Genomic DNA, 20,532 nt, shown 5'->3' with positions numbered 1-20,532 from the left:
AAAGTCTGAAAATACAGAAAAAATGAAAAATGTGAGATCCAGAAAGGTATCATTTGAAATGGAAAATCACCTAATACTGGGTTTCTATACACATAGGACACAGATTTTCCAAAACAGATAAAAGAAAGAAACTCTCAGCTGTCTTAACTCTATGTCAAGGATAATGAAACAACATTATTGCACTTTGGAGTTGAGGATCAAATTCTGGTTTTGATGCCTTCAACTCTAACTTTAGAGGTCACTCTTGGTAGGTGATATAGAGATTTACTTTAAAGTTTAAATACTACATGTTTTCCTTTCTTTTTAAATTTATTTTATGTTATGTGTGTCAACACTTTGTGCGCAATGCACATTTGTACACCATTTACATGTCTACAGAAGTTAGGAGAAGGTAACAGAACCTTCGTAATCCGATTTACAGATGTGAGCCACGGTGTGGTGCTGGAAATCAAACTGTGGTCCTCTGAAAGAGAAGCAAGTGTAGTGTTCCTAAACATTGAGCCATATTTGCAGCTCTAATCTTTATGTTGTCATCATAAAGAACTATTAGGTGAAATACTGCACATCTCAAAAACCAGATAGTACTACAAATACATGAATAAGCTTTCTGTTAAAACCCTTATTCCCAGGAGAGTGATGAGACAATTGGTAAAAATATAGAAAACTAAAAAGGCAATAATGAAATTTTAGAGCCATTGACATTGGCAAGATATAAAAAGACAGTAAGACTGGGTACCTCACCACCAATGTCTCAAGTTAACAAGTCACAAATTCAAATCTTTGCTATATTGTTATTTGTGTTATTTTGTTAATTTATATCATATTCTCTAAATATTTTTCTCAACTAAAAAATCAGTTAAAAATTATTTACTTAAATGTTGAAAATAACAATGCATAAGGCAGTAAGAATTTTTTTAGTGATTAAACATATAGTAAATGAAAAGCAATATGAATTATCCTCACTAACACTGTTAAAAATCATACAATTCTTTTTTTTTTTTTTTTGAGACAGGGTTTCTCTGCAGCTTTTGGTTCCCGTCCTGGAACTAGCTCTTGTAGACCAGGCTGGCCTCGAACTCACAGAGATCCGCCTGCCTTTGCATCCCGAGTGCTGGGATTAAAGGCATGCGCCACCACCGCCCAGCAAATCATACAATTCTTAATCTAATTACTAGAAGTTTTGGGACAAGTCCTTGTCTAATACATTTAAATATTGAAAATCAGATATGGGACACCCTGTAGCTTTTCTTAATTTTAAGTAATTTCTAAAACTCAATTCTTTGTTTATTCTATTCAAGGATATGATTATCAAAATGACTGCTTCTCAGGAATGTTCCCTAGTACATGTTCTCCAAACCAAATACTTGTGGAAGGCCATTAAGTAGGCCTTAAGGTGTTTTATATAAGATACTTAAAAAACAGTTATTTTTGGAGTCTTTTGTTCAGTAATATTTCAACTCTACTGTTTGCTGCAATGACTCATGCACAGATAAAGCAGTAATGTGTCTTATAAGATGTTGGTTGATATGCCACTGTCTATTCTTCTCTAGTTTCCTTATCATCCCTAAATGAATAACAACTCAATCCAAAGGTCATTGCTGTCAAAGCAAGCATCTTACTCCCTAAGATAGGAAATTAAACTAATCAATAATACTTACATGCAGTTTTATACAGAAAGTGTACAGGAGTATTCTATCAAAACATAAATCTGCTTATTTTCAAAGAAACAATCAAAACGAGGGTGAATTTGAGAATGTATGCATAAAAGTTTGACATTTTCTCTTGGAAGTTAAGGTTAAGTAAATTGCCAATTTATTTTTCACTTATTTTTTATGTTCCAAAGATTTATCATCTCACCTTCCATCTTCGAAAGCCTCCATCAACTACTATTGTATATCATAAAGATTGGGTTTTAAATTGCTTTCCCCTTGTTTGTATGTTTACACTTTATTGAATATCAAAGTAAACTTTTTCTTTGAATTAGCTGAAGTTGCAGACTCCTAAAGCACAATCTTTTTTTTGTTGTTTGTTTGTTTGTTTAATTAGGTTGTCAGCAATTTAGAAAACCAGTTTGTGAGGATACATCCCGTTGGTCAGACAGAACTGAGAGCGCAGGTAGCCCTGCAGCTGAGGAACAGCTTTGATCTTTGGCAGAATCTGTGAGTCCACCACTTTCTGATCAGCCTTGCGCTGCTCTGTAATCTCATATTTCTCCTTCTCTGTGTCAAATATCTCGCCCTCCTGATGCCTGGGCTTACGCAGCTGCTTTTTCTTGAAGTAAGCATCAGTCAGGTGTTTGGGGATTTTAACTGTGCTGATATCAACTTTTGTAGAGGTGGCGATGACAAACTTCTGATGTGTTCTTCTCAAAGGAACTCTGTTGAGGGCAAGAGGTCCTGTCACAAGCAGTAAACCACTGCCCAGTTGCTTCAGGAAAACCACTCTCTTGCCCCTTTGGCGCCCGGTAAGGATGATGAGGACAGTCCCAGGAGTGATGCTGGCACGCAGGTGTCTCACATGCTGACTGAAGGGCTTTTTGCCATGGCTCAGCAGCTTCCGAGGCACATCTTCAGTAGAATAATACCTGGGCATTTTTCGAAGCTTGACCACCCGGGTACCACCATTCTTGTCACCACCAACTGGTTTTGTGACAGTGGCAAGGACCTTTTCCTTTTTCTTCTTCTTTTCAACCTTGGTTTTTGCAGCTGTGTATTTCCTTTTGTACACGGCCTTCCTGGAATACATAGCAGATCGGGAGTACCTGCCAATTCCTCTAACAAGGACTGGATTTCGGCTGCAATGGGGCTTCCCCTTCTTGAGCTTTTTAGCCTTAGGGTCACCCTTTTTGGCTGCACCAGCGGCAGGGGCATCACCGCCAGCCTTCTTGGCTGCAGGTTTCTTCTCTTTTGTATCAGGTTTCTCGCCTTTTTCACCCGCCATCTTGCAAGATGGGAAAGAGAGCCCTAAAGCACAATCTTAACTAAGATAAAAAGGAATTGTTTTTAAGAATGTAAGGACTGTGACTGCATATGGTTAATTTGTTTTTTCTCTTACACAGTCATATAAATAATAGTAACTAGAAGAACATATTGAGTGAATGATTCCTTATAATGCTTTTCAGGACAACATAGCAGGAAACTTATACCCAACTACCCCACTGGAAACTATTATCCTTTTCTACAGATTATAAACAAATAGAAAAAATGCTCTGGAAAATAAGAAATTAATATTAATTTTTATATTTTGTGAAACTAGATCTCATGGACTTCAGAATGACCTTGAACATCTTTATAGACAAATATGACCTTTAATTCCTAATCCTTTTGTCACGTTCTACCTTCAAGTTGATGTTTCTCCAAGCTTGTGCTGCTGTGTGCGTTGAGGGGATTAATTAAATTTCTGTCCATTTAATATATATATATATATATATCATAAGCACAGAATGTATGTGTGACATAGAGAGAGAAAGAGACAGAAACAGAGATGGAAAGCATGCAGTTATAAATGATGCTAATTAGGAATAGCTAAATAATGTATTTAGTAATAGCTACACCTAGCTTGATACAGTAAAGTCCTGATATCACACCATTTAGAGAACAATTACTAAAGATATTTTCCAGATTGCAACAAAACTTAAAAGAGGATGGTCTGCAGTGAGTATCAATTGTCAATATAGATAAGATAATATTACTAACTTTTGATTATGAAATTTTATTTTTTTTTATTTTAGGGTAATTTTAAGAAGAATTTAACCAAAAGAGCATGAAGTAGAATAACTTGTAGAAGTCCAAAGCAGTTGAGGAAGCTGTGGAAACTATCCAGTGCTAGAAGCATACTGCCATCTAAGATTTTGTCATGAATACTCATATTTCTTTTTGATACCTTACTGAGTGAATCATATTAACATTATGAAAAAAAGGACATTGTCTTAATGATTTGCATTTGCTCTTGAAGTACTTATACAAGTACTTGTTTGATTATCTTTTACAACAACAAATGGTAGAAAAGGGAATCCTACATATATGAAATCTAGATAAGATTCCTCTATACACTGGAAAACAATGTTCTAAGAACACTATGAATTTATTAACTTCACTTTCACAGTTATCCCAGAACATTATTCATTTTTGCTTTTGGTGTCAGTCCATTGCACTGTGGGATACTAGTGAGCATGGTCTATAGACTTGTGATAGGTGGGTTTCCCTTTACTCCTTAGCAGAATTCATTGTATCTGACACTTGATATATACATGAATATTTTTGCTCGAAATTTTTCAACTGATTAGATTGATTAGCCAGGTAGAAAGAATGAACAAGAACATTACTTGTGTATAAACTTCAAAGCAAAATAGATTTACATTCAAAAGCTGAATTTCTCTTACAAGCTTGTGACCATAGCAAATGAACATATCACTACAAACATGAAAGAATGCTTATCTTGTCATTTTAATTGGAGAATAACAGAGTTGATACACATGCTGTCACCCGAGTGCATATTTTCTCCCCAAAGTCAGAAGTTTATATATAACCATTAAGGGAATGATATTAAAAAGTGCACACTTTGAAGGTGATTAGGATATGAGCTCTCATAATGAGAATTTGTCTTCTTCTTTATGAGAACCCAGATAGCTAAGTATATATGATGATAGGTAGAAGGGGTCACCTATGAATTAAGAAGCATTTACCATTCCTCTTTTACTCTTCCTACTCTCCAGGATTATGAGAAATAAATGCTGATGGTGCAAGTTATTTTGTTATCTTCACCAGAAAACGTTATGTGGAAATCTATATATTCCAACATGTAACACACAGTGAAGTATCCATAAAAGTGTTCATAAGGTTAACAAACCAAACTTAGAAATTCCAGAAAGTGATAACATGTCAAATATTTTAATACACACAATCCTTAATAAAGAGTAAGGCTATCTTTCCCTCTTTTCATCACTATCCTTAACCACACACATAGCCATTCAATGGCTATAAAAACACATTTCCACCATGAGGAAAACTGCATCTGTGGGATTCAGAACTTTATCCCTATACTGCTTTGTCTATTATACCACAAGGTTTTGTGAAAGCCAAACACAATTCTTCTCAAAGGAAATGATTCATTTTTTATTATTTGAGCGCTGTCCCATATCACTGAAGTAAGCCATAAAATAAATTGATTTGGGGAAATATTTTCCCATTGAGAGTCTGGGCCTAGACGATTTCAGCACAGTTTCTAAATGGGACTGGTTCATTTGGAGTCATTATGATAGATGGCAACTATTGATCATTAACTTTATTTTTAAAAGACTGCCCAGGCGGTAAGTATTGAGCAAGTAACACCTGTTACCTAAAACTAGGAGCAATAGTTTTAGAATGTAAAATTAGTGCAAGGTTTCTCTGTATTGAGGTTACCAAGGAAGATAGAACTAAAACTACTCACATGGCTGCCGTTTTCAATAAAAATGCATCTATAAGATTCCAACATGTTTGATTCAGTGTAATTTTCCCTACTTTTAGTATTTATGCAAATATGTTTCTTACTAACATCAGCCTATTAAAAATGGTAAAAATAGTCTGAGAGTCACATTGCACTGCTCTCTTGATGATCAATAAATATTGCTGACTTTATCTCCAAATCATGTCCAATATCCATTTGTACTCCTTGCTTTAGGTAAAAGGTTTTGTTAAAGTGTACAGTTGTTATCTATAACATTATTTTAGGTAGAAAACCATACACAATTAACTATTTTCTCCCTTAAATGTCATATATCATCATTAGGTCATGTTATTTCTATATCCCAAGTATTTTAAACCCCTTCATGTTTTCCAATTCTCACACAAACCACTTTCCTGACAGTGCCTACATGCCAAAACAATCATCACAATACATACTTTTAGGTGTCTCTCTTTCTCCCTCACCCCCCCCCCACGTGTTTCAGGTTCTGGTATCACTGATTCCTCATAATATTAAGGAAACAACAATAAAGTCAATGAACAATTGTATCATTAACTTTTTGAAATTGAAGTAAATCTTTTTGTTTGTACATTGAAGTCCACAGGGGAAAATCTAATATTAGAAGAAAAGTTTTGCTGAAAAGGAAACATTTGAGAACATTTTCTATGTATGATTATGTACATTTTTAATATTTCAAATGATTCTCTTCAAATATCAAGTGCAATACAATAGAATTATGAATTCTATATTTTATCACAAGCTATAAAATAGAAAAGACACCAAATAACTTTCCCAGGACTGGAGGGGAAATAAAATTTTGAATAATATAGAAGAAATATTTACACAGTATAAGATTCAGGTAACATACTTTGCTTTACAAGAAGACACAGAGTTTGCTTATGTTCTACTTTGCAGTCATAGGAATGAGAAAAGCATGTGAAACTTCCCAGATAGGAAAACTGATTCTGGGTCCAGGAGATGGATCAACTGTTAAGAAAAACTCATTACACTTCTGACACAAGAAAGAATGCATGACAGTGTACTCTGAAGAGGCATAGTAGAGTCTCAATGAGGAGGGGTTAAAATATCAACTCTTAATGATTGGCAACAACACTGGCAAGTGATACCTTTGTAAACCCATCAAGGGTTAGCTAATGACCAGGCAAGATAAGCAGTATTTTGGTACAGGCTAATGAGAACCCAGGAGACTGGATGTGGAACTGTGAAGTTCCAGAAACCCACAGAGCATCAAGATGTTCTCAGAAGGAGGTAAAGAAAAGACACCCCCACCAAGGGGCCATTACAACCTAATAGGCAGGTTCAACTTGAATTTACTGTATATATACTCCAGATAGATTTTCTCTTTAAATTGCTAGGATTTGGATGATATATACATATTCAACTCTATTTTTTTCCATCACCCTGTAAGCATGACATTCTGCAATAAGATTAAAAACATATCAGTACTTTGAAAACCAGTGTTATTCTTCATAGTTTTTCACATTATTGGTGAATATTTTAAGACTTTTGTGATCTGTATTTATCCTTCGTTCCTATACATATGTCTTCCCTCACACATTTTATGGATCTAGCAGAATCAATTCTTTCACTGTTAATTTTCATTATTTCAAAGGCTTTATTTATGGTGTTCACTCAACCTTAAACTCTTTCTGTTTGATTCACCCATGAAAATACAACTCACCTATTTAAAAGCCACAAGTCTTTCTCTGTTGCCACATCCTGGCTGTTATTGATCATCACATTTTCTATGATGCTAACGCTGTTTTTTAAGTTCTCTGATTGAGAGTATTGTGTAATTACATGTTTATTTAACTGAATATCCTTTCCTAAGTAGCACTCCTAATAGCAGATTACTAAATATTAAAATTTATAAAGGGTTCATAGGTTAGTTATCATTTTGTACCAGATATCACCACAGACTTCTAGTGCAGAAAATGTGGGGAATCCTTTTGATTCATTCTTAGAGGTTTGCCAATAAGTTAAAAACTGCTTTAGAAAACATATTGTTATTCAAAGCATCTTTTTCTCTCAAACATAGGTCTTTTTCTAGTAATCTCAGTCATTTGGATCACTTTCATAGCTTTTATTTAATTCCTTCATCATTTCATATAGTTTTAGTAAAGACAAAATAGCATATTTTACATTGTCATACCATAGGGAAGCTGCACTATTGTGCTCAGAAGACTCTGAAGTATTCAACAATTGAACATTCTACTTTAGTATATATTCTATTGTCTTCTAAGCCATGTCAAAATATCAGGGTAATTTAAATGAGCCACTTCCTGAAAAATTTCCATATTCAGTAGTTGCCACCAGAGGGCTCAGTGGGAGCATTGCTAATAGCTATCACAAAAATGTGCTGAGAGACAGTCAGAAAGCAATATTAAGGAATGAGAAGGAGAAGGAAGACTAGGGTGATACTGAACGACATCTTTCAGATTCACTCATCGGGTTATTTGATATTGGAATCTGTGTATGGAAGAAACCAAGAACATATATGCCAACCATCATCCTATGAAGACAAGATGAGCTATTTTAGGGAAGATAAACATTGAGAAACATTCGAACCAGACAATGAGCAGGACATCTGGAGTGGCACATAGAGGGAAATGAGTGGGGGATAACAAGAAGAACACAGAGCTCTGGATTAAAGAAATTCTTTCTATCTGCAACCACTAGACTTTCCTGCCCCCAGAGAAATACTCATGGACCTCATTTTCATATCAAAAAGAGGAGGAGGAGGATATAAAACAATATGGTGAGCTTTCAGTCACTAAATTACCTTCAATTTTATAGTCATGGATAATGACTCCATTTCTTCTCTTGCATTTAAAATTGATGCTATTTCTAGTAAGGATGAATAAATTCTAATTCAAGATTTGAGGATCAAGTCGTTCTACTTTAGTGATCCTATTCTCAATTTGCATTTAAAAGTAAGATAGCCGGAATTCCAATTTTTGGATTCCACTTTTCTTTTTTTTTTCTTTTCACATTTTCCCTTTCATTTTTTATTTCAAATATTTCTTTATTTTTGGAATTGTAACATATAATTATATCATTTCCCCTTCCATTTCATCCTCCAAAAACTCTCATATATCCCTCTTAGTTCTCTAACATTTTAACCCCCTTTTATGAATTTTTCAATATATATGTATATATATACATATATTTCTGAATACAACCGTCTCAATCCATACAATTCTCTTTGTATACATAATTTCAGTGTTGATCATTTAGTGTTAGATAATCAATTGGTGTGCTCTGACCTGAGGAGGACTGTTTCTCTTGCTCTATTTTCTTTCTTTTGCTAATCGTCCTAGGAACAATGTCTTTCTTGCTTTATTCTTTGCCAGCTGTTTCTGGTTTTCTCAATCACCAGATGTACCCTTTTCCTTATTGACTGCTTATTGTAACCCTGGGATTCTATTCCTGATTGCCTGTCACTCCCTACAGTTCTTTTATGTGTCCTAGATTTGGTCTTCTCTTTTCTCTAAGGTGCTCTCTTATTTAGCAATCCCTAGCTTTCATTAACTGTTACTGGCTATTCAAGAGAGCTCTTTTTGAAAGAATGATGGGCATTCCTTTTGTAGATGCGCAGATTTATTTAGTAAGGGAACCTAGTAATCTAAATCCTTAAAGTGGGCTAGAACATACAAACTAAGGGGGGAAATACTTGAAACTTCAATTTTCACCAATCTGGAAAGACAGAATGATCTTGGAAGAGCTTTATTTACTCTCTTATTTTAAAAATAAACACACAAACCCACCGAAGAATCTATGAACCACACCAAGGCAAGATTATGCAAGGATTAGCAATAGGCAGTATTATTATATTTTAGTTCTAAACTGTCTGAATGAACTCATTTGTTGTATTTGTGTTTAGTGCAATAGTCGTCTAGCTTTGCAAAGTCAAAAGGGATCTTTTGAAAACATGAATTAATCTTATTTTCTCTCCCATTAATTTTCTTAAGTGAGTTCTTCACCAATGACAGGAGCTCAGTTCTTTTTCAGAGAATCAGAACGTAGGAGGTTTCCAAATTTCAGTAGACAGTTACCAGCTCTCTGCAATAGCACTTTCAAAGTTAAACAATGAAAAACATTTGCTTTTATCCTTCCCACCACCCTACCATCAACTGAATCGCAGTACAGTGATTGCACGTGTAATCTTTTGCCAATTGCTAACTCCCTTAGAGACTAATTCACATCTATAAAACTTTTTAGATGAATATGTGAATTTAACTCAACCCAAACTACTTCTCTGGGGAAATAATTAGCTGTGTATAACTCCCTAGAATGTAAATATATGTTCAGTGAGTATGGGCTGAAGTATGTCTAACATGTCTCTAGTTAGTATGGATGTAAAGACAAAAAGCACACCTTCAAAGAATGCATGGTTGAGTGGACAGCCAAATTAACAGTGACAATACAATTTAATGAAATCTAAAATCAAAGTATTGTCCCTGTTTCAGCCTGCAGATTGAAGTAGCTCCATAGTTATTAAGAACTTCAGTCAAATCATCTATAATGAATTTACAGCTGTCCACCTTAACATTTAATCTTTAGGAAAATTATTCATTATCCTAGTCTTGGTTTCCTTGAGTGTGAAATGGAGATTAAAAACCAGTTTTCATACCACAAATGCATACATGAACCTTCACACTGCAGGAAACATAGGATTTTTTCAATTAATGCCTATCATATTATCAAACTAGGAAAGGCTTTTCAGAAGAGGTAGCACTAAGGCTTAGCAAGCAGAGCATTGCTAAACTCTGTTATTAATAGCACTTTTGTATTGGACAATTTTTGTATGTACTTTGTAGAGTGTTAATATCCATGGACTCTCAGAATATGCTTTTAGAAAGCCACACTTGTGTTGTAGGGCAAATGAGTTTGAGGAAGGGATGCCAAAATTAAAAACAAAGGGTCAGTTACTGAGCTACATTCTTGATTCCACTTATTTTTCTTCACCTACTCCATCAGTAAGTCTTGTCAGAAGATCTAAAATATCTTTGAAATCTAGCTACTGGTCACTATTCTAATTGCTATCTCTCTCAATGTCTCTCACTAGGACAGCGAATCCCCCCAGTGACCCTTGCTCTGACTTTCCTATGTCTAATTCTGCTTATTAGTGCCCTGTATTCTAAAAAGAAGATTAAATAAAAATGCAATCAGAGTCCTCCATTCATTTCAATTCCCAATAAATCAAGACTAGAAATTCAAACTCGTTAACCAATCCTTAAAGACTCACATGATATTTTAACAGGTGCTTAGTACCTGCTTTTTCTAAAATGCATTGACTCTTGAGTCTCCAAAGTACTGCAAAAAAGGTGGAAACCTGACATCATAGCCTTTATTTTGCTTTTGTCCTTTGTTAAGTTCCTTTGCCTGACCCCTGTTCAATACCACAGGTAGATGTGTAAATCATTCAAGGAGAATCTGTCCAAAAACTGAGATAGCTAATGTATCTCATCTCTCTTCAATACTGAAGGTAGAAATATAAAACTAAATGAGGCATCTTACGGCCAGGTTTTACGAGACCTTGTTCTATATTTGCTGAAAGGCAACTTAAGATCTGTAGTCATTGTATTAAGCCTGAAGTCACCTTGGATGCCTGGAAAGACAGAGCTTCACAGGCAAACCTCCTTATCATTGTATCAGCCTTGAACAGGAAAACAAAAATGTCATAGACACAGGACAGACCCCTAATATGATATGGACTTCTCCAGTGAAGAACTGAGGTGGGAACCAACCATATCTCAGTTTCACCAGTACTACTAAACTGTGCATATCTCTCAGCAAGTCAAGCAGTTCTGACTCCACTTAAATACTAAACTCATTTTCCATGTGTTTGAAGGCTTTCTGGGGGTAGCATTGTTGTTGAATTCTAACTTTAATCCATGGTGATCTGATAAGACACAGGTGGTTACTAATATTTTTTTGTAACTGTGGAAGTTTGCTTTGTTACCGACTATGTGGTCGATTTTTGAGAAGGTTCCATGAGGTGCAGAGAAGAAGGTATATTCTTTCCTCTTCGGGTGGAATAATCTATAGATGTCTGTTAAGTTAATTTGTTTCATTACCTCCATTAATTCTCTAATTTCTCTGGTAGGTTTCTGTTTGATTGACCTGTCCATTGGTGAGAGAGGAGTGTTGATGTCTCCTACTATTAGTGTGTGCGGTTGATGGCTGCCTTGAGTTTTAGTAATGTTTCTTTTATGTACGTGGGTGCTTTTATATTAGGTGCATAGATGTTCAGGATTGAGACTTCATCCTGATGAACTGTTCCTGTTATGAGTATAAAATGTCCCTCTCCATCTCTTCTGATTGATTTAAGTTTGAAGTCAACTTTGTTAGAAATTAGTATGGCCACACCTGCTTGTTTCTTAGGTCCATTTGCTTGATAAGCCTTTTCCCAGCCCTTTACTCTGAGTAGGTGCCTGTCTTTGTGGTTGAGGTGTGTTTCTTGTAAACAGCAGAATGTTGGATCCTGTTTTTGTACCCAATCTCTTAGCCTGTGCCTTTTTAAAGGTGAGTTGAGCCCATTGACATTAAGTGATATTAATGACCATTGGTTGTTAACTCCGGTCACTTTTTTAGTAGGAGAGTTTGTGTGTTTCCCTTCTTTGAAAGTGAAGGGTCTCTAGATGTCTGAGTTATTGTGGTCATTGTTGGACTCCTTGGTTAGTGATTTTCCCTCTATTATTTTCTGTAAGGCTGGATTTGTGGCTATGTATTGTTTAAATTTGTTTTTATCCTGGAAAATTTTGTTTTCTCCATTTATAGTGAACAAAAGCTTGGCTGGGTATAGTAGTCTGGGCTTGCATCCATGGTCTCTTAGTTTTTGCAGTACATCAATCCAAGACCTTCTGGCTTTCATGGTTTCCATAGAGAAGTCAGGTGTATGTCTGATAGGTTTACCTTTATGAGTAACTTGGCCTTTTTCCTTTGCGGCTCTTAATATTCTTTCTTTATTCTGTATGCTTTGTGTTTTGATTATTATATGGCGAGGGGATGTTTTTTTTTTTTTTTGATCCAGCCTATTTGGTGTTCTGTATGCTTCTTGAACCTTCATAAGTACATCTTTCTTCAGGTTGGGAAAGTTTTCTTCTATAATTTTATTAAGTATATTTTCTGGACCATTGAGCTGCACTTCTCCTTTTTCTACTCCAATTATTCTTAGGTTTGGTCTTTTTATTGTGTCCCATATTTCCTGAATGTTTTGTGATGAGAGTTTGTTGGACTTGCTGTTTTCTTTGATCAGTGCATCTATTTTCTCTATGTTATCTTCAGAATCTGATATTCTTTCATCTATCTATTGTATTCTGCTGGTTATGCTTGCTTCTGTAGTCTCTATTTGTTTACCTAGACTTTCCATGTCCAGTCGGCCCTCTGTCTGTGTTTTCTTCTTTGCCTCCATTTCAGTTTTCAAGTCTTGAACTGTTTCCATTATCTGTTTGATTGGTTTTCCTTGGTTTCCTAGGGTATCATTCACTGATTTACTCAATTCCTCAAACTCTCTGTTATACTTCTCATCCATTTCTATAAGGGCTTTTTTTACATGCTGTTTAAGGGCCTCTATTACTTTCATAAAGTCAGTTTTTTCTACTTCTTCTTGATTAATGTGTTCATGTCCTCCTGTTGTGAGGTCACTGGGTTCTGGTGCTTTCATGTTGTTTTTCAGATTGTTGGGTGAATTCTTGCATTGGAGCCTGCCCATCTCTTCCTCCGAATGCTCCCCTATGGATCTTCTTTTACACGATCAGGTCTTCTTGCCCACTGATGTACCTTCCCAGTGATGTCAATTCCCAGTGATGGCTCTCCTGGTGTCCAGATCGGATCTCCCTGCTGCTTGGGTAGCTCGCAAACAAAGGGCCTACCTTGCTTGCTGCAGGCAGGCTATGGAGACAAAGGAACTACTGCCCTCCCTTTTTGCCCTCCTGATTTGGGTTCGGTCCCAGTGCCCGAGCAGGCTGAGCTGGGAGATGCTATGCCGCCAAAGAGGGGAAGGAGGGAGGGAGGGAGGGAGGGAGGGAGGGAGGGAGGGAGACGGGGGGGGGTGTTCTGGATGTAAGCTGGGTGGGATAGGTATCGGGCAGTATAGCCCCTGCAGGATGACCTGGAAGTGTAGGAGAGATGAGGAACATCTGAGTTCCCTGCTCCTGGCTGCCGCTGCACTCACTCACCCCAATGATGGCTCTCCCGGTGCCCAGATCGGAATTCTGTGCTGCTTGGGTAGCTCGCAAACAAAGGGCCCACCCTGCTTGCTGCAGGCAGGCTATGGAGACAAAGAAACTACCACCCTCCCATTTGCCCTCCCAATTTGGGGACCAGACCCAGCGCCCGAGCAGGCTGAGCTGGGAGATGCTATGCCGTCAAAGAGCGGAGGGAGGGAGGGAGATGGGGGGCGGGGGGGGTCTGGATGTAAGCTGGGTGGGATAGGAAGAGAGAGGAGGTATTGGGCAGTATAGATCCTGCAGGATGACCAGGAAGTGTAGGAGGGATGAGGAACGTCTGAGTTCCCTATTCCCGGCTGCTGCCGCACTCACTCACCCCAATGATGGCTCTCCCCGTCTAAATACTAAACTCATGACAATAACTTGAAGATAGGTTGAAATGCACAATTTCTATCTTACCACTTTGATTACGATCCTCTTCTGCCATTTTCACTATGATATTTACTTAATTTCATTGGGGAGAGTTGCCACACCTGATGTTTGAGAATCCTAAGCATCCAGTACCTAGCTCAGGACTTTAGTGACAGTCACATATCCCTGTTAACTTCATTCACTTTCACTTACTTTTACAATGAATTTTCTGTTGTCCAAACCTTTATTTGTGAACTCACTAGGCCCAATGACTCTGTTACATTTCAGGTTCTTACTTTACAACCATTCACCTGAATGCTTCCTTATTCTTATTCAAATGATATATTTCTCTATAAAAGACCCCCATAGTTAGCTCATTCATAACTATGTTTATATGTATGTATACACATACACACATATAGTGTAGAATTTCCTTCTTAAAATCATGCACTCCAGGGGAAGAGAAAGATAGGACTGAATGACTGTTTTGATATTTTTTTTAAATGAGAGCAGCATAAATAAGTGCATACATAGCAAACTAGAAGGAGGAGCTTGCATCACTGGTTATCAAAATAAATTGAGGGGTAAGTTCCCAGAAAGGATGGAATAAACTGCAATATGGTATAAATATAGGTGGATTAGCCAAGATAGATGACACTATTTAAGAAAATAGAGTATTTTAAGGGTCATTCTGGGTGTACATTGCACAGCTTAGAGAGAAAGGAATAAAAGATTGAAAAAGATCCCAGATCCTGAGTATAAGGAATAGAAAAGTAGAGCTAATTGCAGCAAAATTGTATTGACTTTGTGTGCCCACTATTTTATGTGCATTTTGATCCATGAAGTATAAGATGTGTCACCAATTTAAAAGAAAAAAGTAATGGTGCAGAAACAAGTTGTGGACAATTAAAAAATTGATGCAGCTTCCTTGAAAAATAAGAATGATATTCTTCCAGATTTCAGAGAATACACATTTTTAATACCAGATACCTGTCCTTTTACACACTTGCTTAGGAGGTAAAATTCCTAAGTCATGGCCTTCCAGGAGGAGAGTTAGCTCATTTTTGTGTGCAAATGCCTCCAAGATCCAGTCTCTAATTTGAGGTTCATCAGGTTTCACAACCCAAAGTGAGTCCTGTGTTGTAGTAAAACAAATGTATTCACTGTCAACCTTTACCTATCATTTTGCCTATAGAGATTTTATCTCCGAAATAATCTCCCCCAATACAACACTACCTATATCTATTTCCTTTAATGCCTGCCATCCAAAAGATTCTTCTGTATATCGCCACAGAAAGTAGGTTTTAAAAGATGATTTCACCTTGAAAATATTATTTTGTCTTGCTCACATTTACCATTTGGCATTTAAGTTTGGACTGTAAGAACAGTTGCAGTTCCTTATGTGTTACATGAATTAAAGTTTTATATGCATACAGGTATTTACATACATACTCAAATAAGACAATAGACAGAGAAATCACTCTCAGTGACATGTCAACATCCAGTTATACATCACGCATGCTCTCTTTTTTGTCCTTTCTAATTTTTAACATGTGTTTTGTCAGCTTAGAAGGCACTGAAATAGATTGCTCAGGAGAAGAATGAAGAGGAGAATTGCTGTGGGATGAAAATATAAATGTCTCCCTGACTACCTTTGTTTTAATTTTCTTTTGTATTTAGATGCATGTCCTAATTTTTTCATTCTCATACACACACACACACACACACACACACACACACATATATATATATATATATATATATATACATACATATGCACATGCATGCACATAATGCATGCATATATTCCATATATGTATTTAAGTATATTTCTGAAACCTATGACATGGAAAAGAAAACAATGTACTATACAGTGGACACAGGGTACACAAAAGTAGAAGAAGAAGAAAGCAAGGTTTAGAGAGAATAAACTGGTTGAATTAAGAATAAACCTGATTTCACACATGATAATAGTACCAAATTACCTTATTTAAGAGATACCTTTTCATTGAAGGTGAAAGAACAGTACACTCTTGTTTTTTTTTAATTGATTTTTTTGAGCTCTACATTTTTCTCTGCTCCCCTTCCAGCCTCTCCCCTCCCCCTCAAAAGAACAGAACACTCTTGAAAATAAGAGCAGAACCAATATCTTTAGAGTTCCTGTCACTACTGCCAAATTTTGTTTTGCACTTTTGGAGAGTGATGTATAGCTGACATTTTAACTTTGGCATAAAGCTGTGAAGACATGAGCCCATACTTAAAAGGGTAATATGAAAAATGGATGGTGCTATGGCTTATAAATATAAAACATGACAAATGCCAACACATTCTAGAAAACAACCCTTCTATTGCTTGTGTATTTCATCATCCACAATGCTTTCCAAAGTAGTAAAAGAAGGACCAAAAATGAAAGCTGCAGCTGATCCCCAAGGAGAGCATAATCAACAGTACTGAAAAATAACTGTTCCACTTAAAATCTTCTCTTTGGTAGGGTTTCATTCAAGCCTTTTGTAATTTTATTTGGCTATTAAGTTAAATGGGGTATGAGCAACTTTTAAGTTCTGATACTGCCTCTATCTTCAAGGAAAACTGTATGCCAGTCACTAACATCCTAAATAGGAAATTCCTATAATTATTCAGAAAGTATGAATACAATGTTAAATTCTATGGCTGTTAAGTCTTATAACATGGCAAATAACATTCATAATCATAAACTTGAATTGCACTTTGGTGACTGATGCAAGGGAGTAAATCCTTTGACTTTTGCAATGGATTCCTGGTGAATAAAAGACATTTAAAAATCTTAGAGAAGAGGTCTAGGGAAGGGAGCAGCATGTATAACGCTGGCCACAACGGCACAAGATGAAGACTCTGAAACATTTGAACAATCGGGCCAAGAAGAAGAAGGATGAAGACAAGATTTTAAATAAAGGAGGAGCTGAAGAAGCTGGGTCTGGAAAGGTGAAGGCTGAAGGGAAAGGTACTCTGTCCAGAGGTAGACTTTGGAAATCTGTCAAAAAGTAAGTTATTTCTTATCCCTGAGATAATGCTGATACTTCTCTATTTCCCGATAAACATATGGATTCTCTTCCATAATATCTTTTGCCACCTATACCAAGAAGGAAGTACTATCTTAAAGCATGTTTCATGGTATAATAAATTTGGAGTTAGGTGAACAGTGAGATAGAGAGGAACTGGGAGAAGTTGGAGGTGGGGAAGGAATATGATCAAATGATATTATATGCAAACTTTTAAATAAAGAATCTTAAAACACCATACAATGAAAAACTTCCTTCCTTACAGGTTTTTCTATTGTATAGGGCCATTAAAATGAACCCCATGTTGTTTAAAGTTTAGAGATGGGTTTGGCATTTCTAGAATAGAGTTAGGTAAATACTGGAAATGGGTCTGGGTAAACATCTTATCTTTGAACTACAATAATGGAAGCAATAGTCATGTATAAAGAAATAGTCCTGAAAGATTATTGAATCTGTGTACTTTGCGAAAGACTTTATAAAATCACACAGACTTTATACTTTCCTTATCATTCTTAGCATAAGAAAATATGGTAATAGATGTTCAGATTTAATGCAGTGGGGAGGAGTTGGTCTTGCTCCAACTTGATGTGTCAGACTTTGTTGTCTCTCCATGGGAGTCCTTACATGTTGAGAATGGTGGATGGGGACTGGACTGGGTAGGAGGTGGGGGTGGGTGGGAGGGAGAACTGTGCTTAGAATGTTAAATGAAATAGAAAATGTGATAATAGATGAGAATAAGAACTGCTATCAAAAAATTATGATGATCTTTTGACAAAGGGTACTATTAAGTACAGTGAATTTATTACTGCCTAACACCTGGTCCTTGTCAAACTGACAGTCAAATTCATGTGAGAATTAGATTTATGATATAGATTGTCAATAAATTTATAGCAAAAGAAAGTCCTTTCTTGGTTACCAAAATGCCTGTATGTTGCCAATATTCCTTCTTAGAACTTTAGAAATCCCAGAAAATCAAATGAATAGTTATAGAAATTATTAGTGAATAGAATTATAACAAACAGGAATGCATATGATTTAGGACTACTTAATATAGGTCATAATAGAAGAGCAGTAAGTAATTCTTGCTTGCACACAAAATGCTTCTCTCTAGTAACTACAAACCTCTTGCCTTCAGATTCTTCACTCTATACAATGATAACTTATGACACATTAGATCCTAATTTTCACTATAAGCTAGTATTATTCAAACATTTTGATGAGAATGCTTTTAGATATTCAAGTGTACTCTTCTTAAACTTTTTCTATTCATATCCCCTTCTCAAAATTGAAATTTACAGCCAAGATTATTTAGGTACAAGAAAAAAGAATGCAAATCAAACATTTGTAATAAATATTTAAAAACAATTCCTTACTAGACACATCAATTTATCATTTATTGTAATGAGATCAAATGTACATATTAATGACATTGATGTGCTTGTCTATTTGTGTATATTCTTAGTTTCCTTTTCTCTGTTTATTAGGCTCATAATGCCAAATATCATCCATCACTGCAGAGAAGTCAAAGTTGCAGAAACTTGTTCATATCACAACCAGTCAAGCGGAGAAAGCAATACATCAACATATACATACTTCTGTCCAGCTTATTTGCTTAATTGTTATACAGTCCAGAATCCCTGCCCCATGAACTGTGGTGTCACCCACGTTAGCCTAGTATGCTCATTAATCAATACAATCCTCTGAAAAAATCCCCACAGATCACATTAACCAAGAGAAGCCCTCATTGAAATTCCCTTCTCATGTGATTGTTCATTGTGTCAAGTTAACAATCAAAACTAGCCATCATTCATGAAGAATTGACTTTGGACAAATATTTAACACTGCAGTACATAGGTCACCATCAACTTTTTTTTAGAGTTGACCAATATTTTAATTTTATAATCATCAAATCTGAGATGGTGCTATTCATAGACAGATATGTAATAAAAATGGTAGATATTTGGGACTATTTTAGAAACTGATGGGACTTTTTATCTTAATTGCTATATAAAATAAGTTAATGATTTTCTTATGACCCAAAAGACATTAACTCAAGCAGAAAATTTTAAAATCAAGCCTATCATTATCTAAAGATGCACTAATTGGATATTTATAAGAGAAATGATGGTAGCTCTTTTTTTTTTCATTGTGATTGCTGTGATAAAATACCAAGTCCCAAAGTGTGCTGGATCTTCTTATATTAATGAATAATTAACAAAACTCTGCACAGACATTCTCACAGAACAACTTGATCTAGGTAATTTATCAGCTGAAGCTCTCTTTCCAAATGAATTTATGTGGTGACAAAATGACAGCTAAAACTCACAGTCACATTGAACGGACTAACCAATTAGCAGACACTCACCTGAGAGAGACAACTGCTCCCTCTCTCAGCATAATGATCAGCCCTAAGATAATATATCCTTAAGACACAAGAGACTCACCATGCTAAATGTATATAATTATCCATTTATATATCTTTCTCAAGGAAAAAGAGAACATCAACTTGAGAGGTAGGGGAGTGTTGTGGGAGGGGTTAAATGGAAGAAAGGAAAGAGGTAAAGCATTGTAATTATATTTTAATTTTAAAATTTCAATAGTTTTAGCCTTTTCATATTGTGTAATGTTTTGCAGTGTTTAGATGTTGTCTCTTAGAGGCCTGCTCTTTTTTGAGGGAAACATAGAGAGTGGATCTAGGTAAGATGTGAGGTAGGGGGAGCTGGGAGGAGTAGGGGAAGAGAAAACCATGGGTGGGACATATTGTATGAGAGAGGACTATTTTCAATTAATTATTGTAAATTAATAAAATCAGTTAAACAAACAAAAACCTTACCACACTAGTGATACAGTCTTTGATTTTTGTAATTAAACTGCTCTCTTTCTATAAGAACAGGGATGCTTTCATGTACAATGAAAACAGCACATAATCATCCTGACTTTGAACATTTCAAACTGTTTGACATGATTGTATGAGTAACATAAAAGGAACATTTCTGTATTCAGAAACAATGTTTCAGTAAAATCAGATAATATGATACAGGTAAATAGTGCCAAAAATAATCTGTTTCATTGTGTGTTTGATTTTTAATTAATTTTTGATCATTACAGACTCAAACATTTTATTCTTGAAAATTTAGGAGGGTAAATTCTACATTCAGTTATACAAAGTCCATATATGAGGCCATGTCCTGCAGTTTTAAAAGATATTGTCCAATTTATCTGAACTCATAAACAAACTGTGATACTAAATCAAAAGTGAATCGACATTCAAATCATGATCAAAGAAGAAAATGATAAATGTAAAACTGGAATCCTTTGATTTTATTAATTAGATTAAAATAACTGGAGCTTTTGAAACCAATGGCTGACTAGAGAAACCACTGATGGTATAGAGAAACAAAGAATCTTTCCTAGGTTGCTGCATAGCTGATATTTATTTTATG

At 35.8% G+C, this 20,532-nt stretch overlaps 1 protein-coding gene across 1 annotated transcript; it reads right to left on the bottom strand.

Moving 5' to 3' along the window:
* Window positions 1-2,033: 2,033 nt before the first annotated feature.
* LOC121441069 (60S ribosomal protein L6-like) lies at window positions 2,034-2,954 on the bottom strand. The gene has a single exon (XM_041642204.1). The coding sequence runs from the start codon at window positions 2,938-2,940 to the stop codon at window positions 2,059-2,061; it is 882 nt and encodes a 293-aa protein (XP_041498138.1). The 5' UTR covers window positions 2,941-2,954; the 3' UTR covers window positions 2,034-2,058.
* Between the last annotated feature and the right edge of the window lie 17,578 nt (window positions 2,955-20,532).

This window comes from Microtus oregoni, unplaced genomic scaffold, assembly GCF_018167655.1.
Source record: "Microtus oregoni isolate MIOR12 unplaced genomic scaffold, Mior012 000073F_001, whole genome shotgun sequence".
In the NCBI taxonomy this organism is placed as follows: Eukaryota; Metazoa; Chordata; class Mammalia; order Rodentia; family Cricetidae; genus Microtus; species Microtus oregoni.
The sequence above is the reverse complement of the archived record's forward strand: the minus strand, read 5'-3'. Positions and strand labels throughout refer to the sequence as shown.

Bases quoted from the DNA above. Each gene is read 5' to 3' on its own strand.
- LOC121441069 (XM_041642204.1), bottom strand. From the start codon at position 2,940: ATGGCGGGTGAAAAAGGCGAGAAACCTGATACAAAAGAGAAGAAACCT.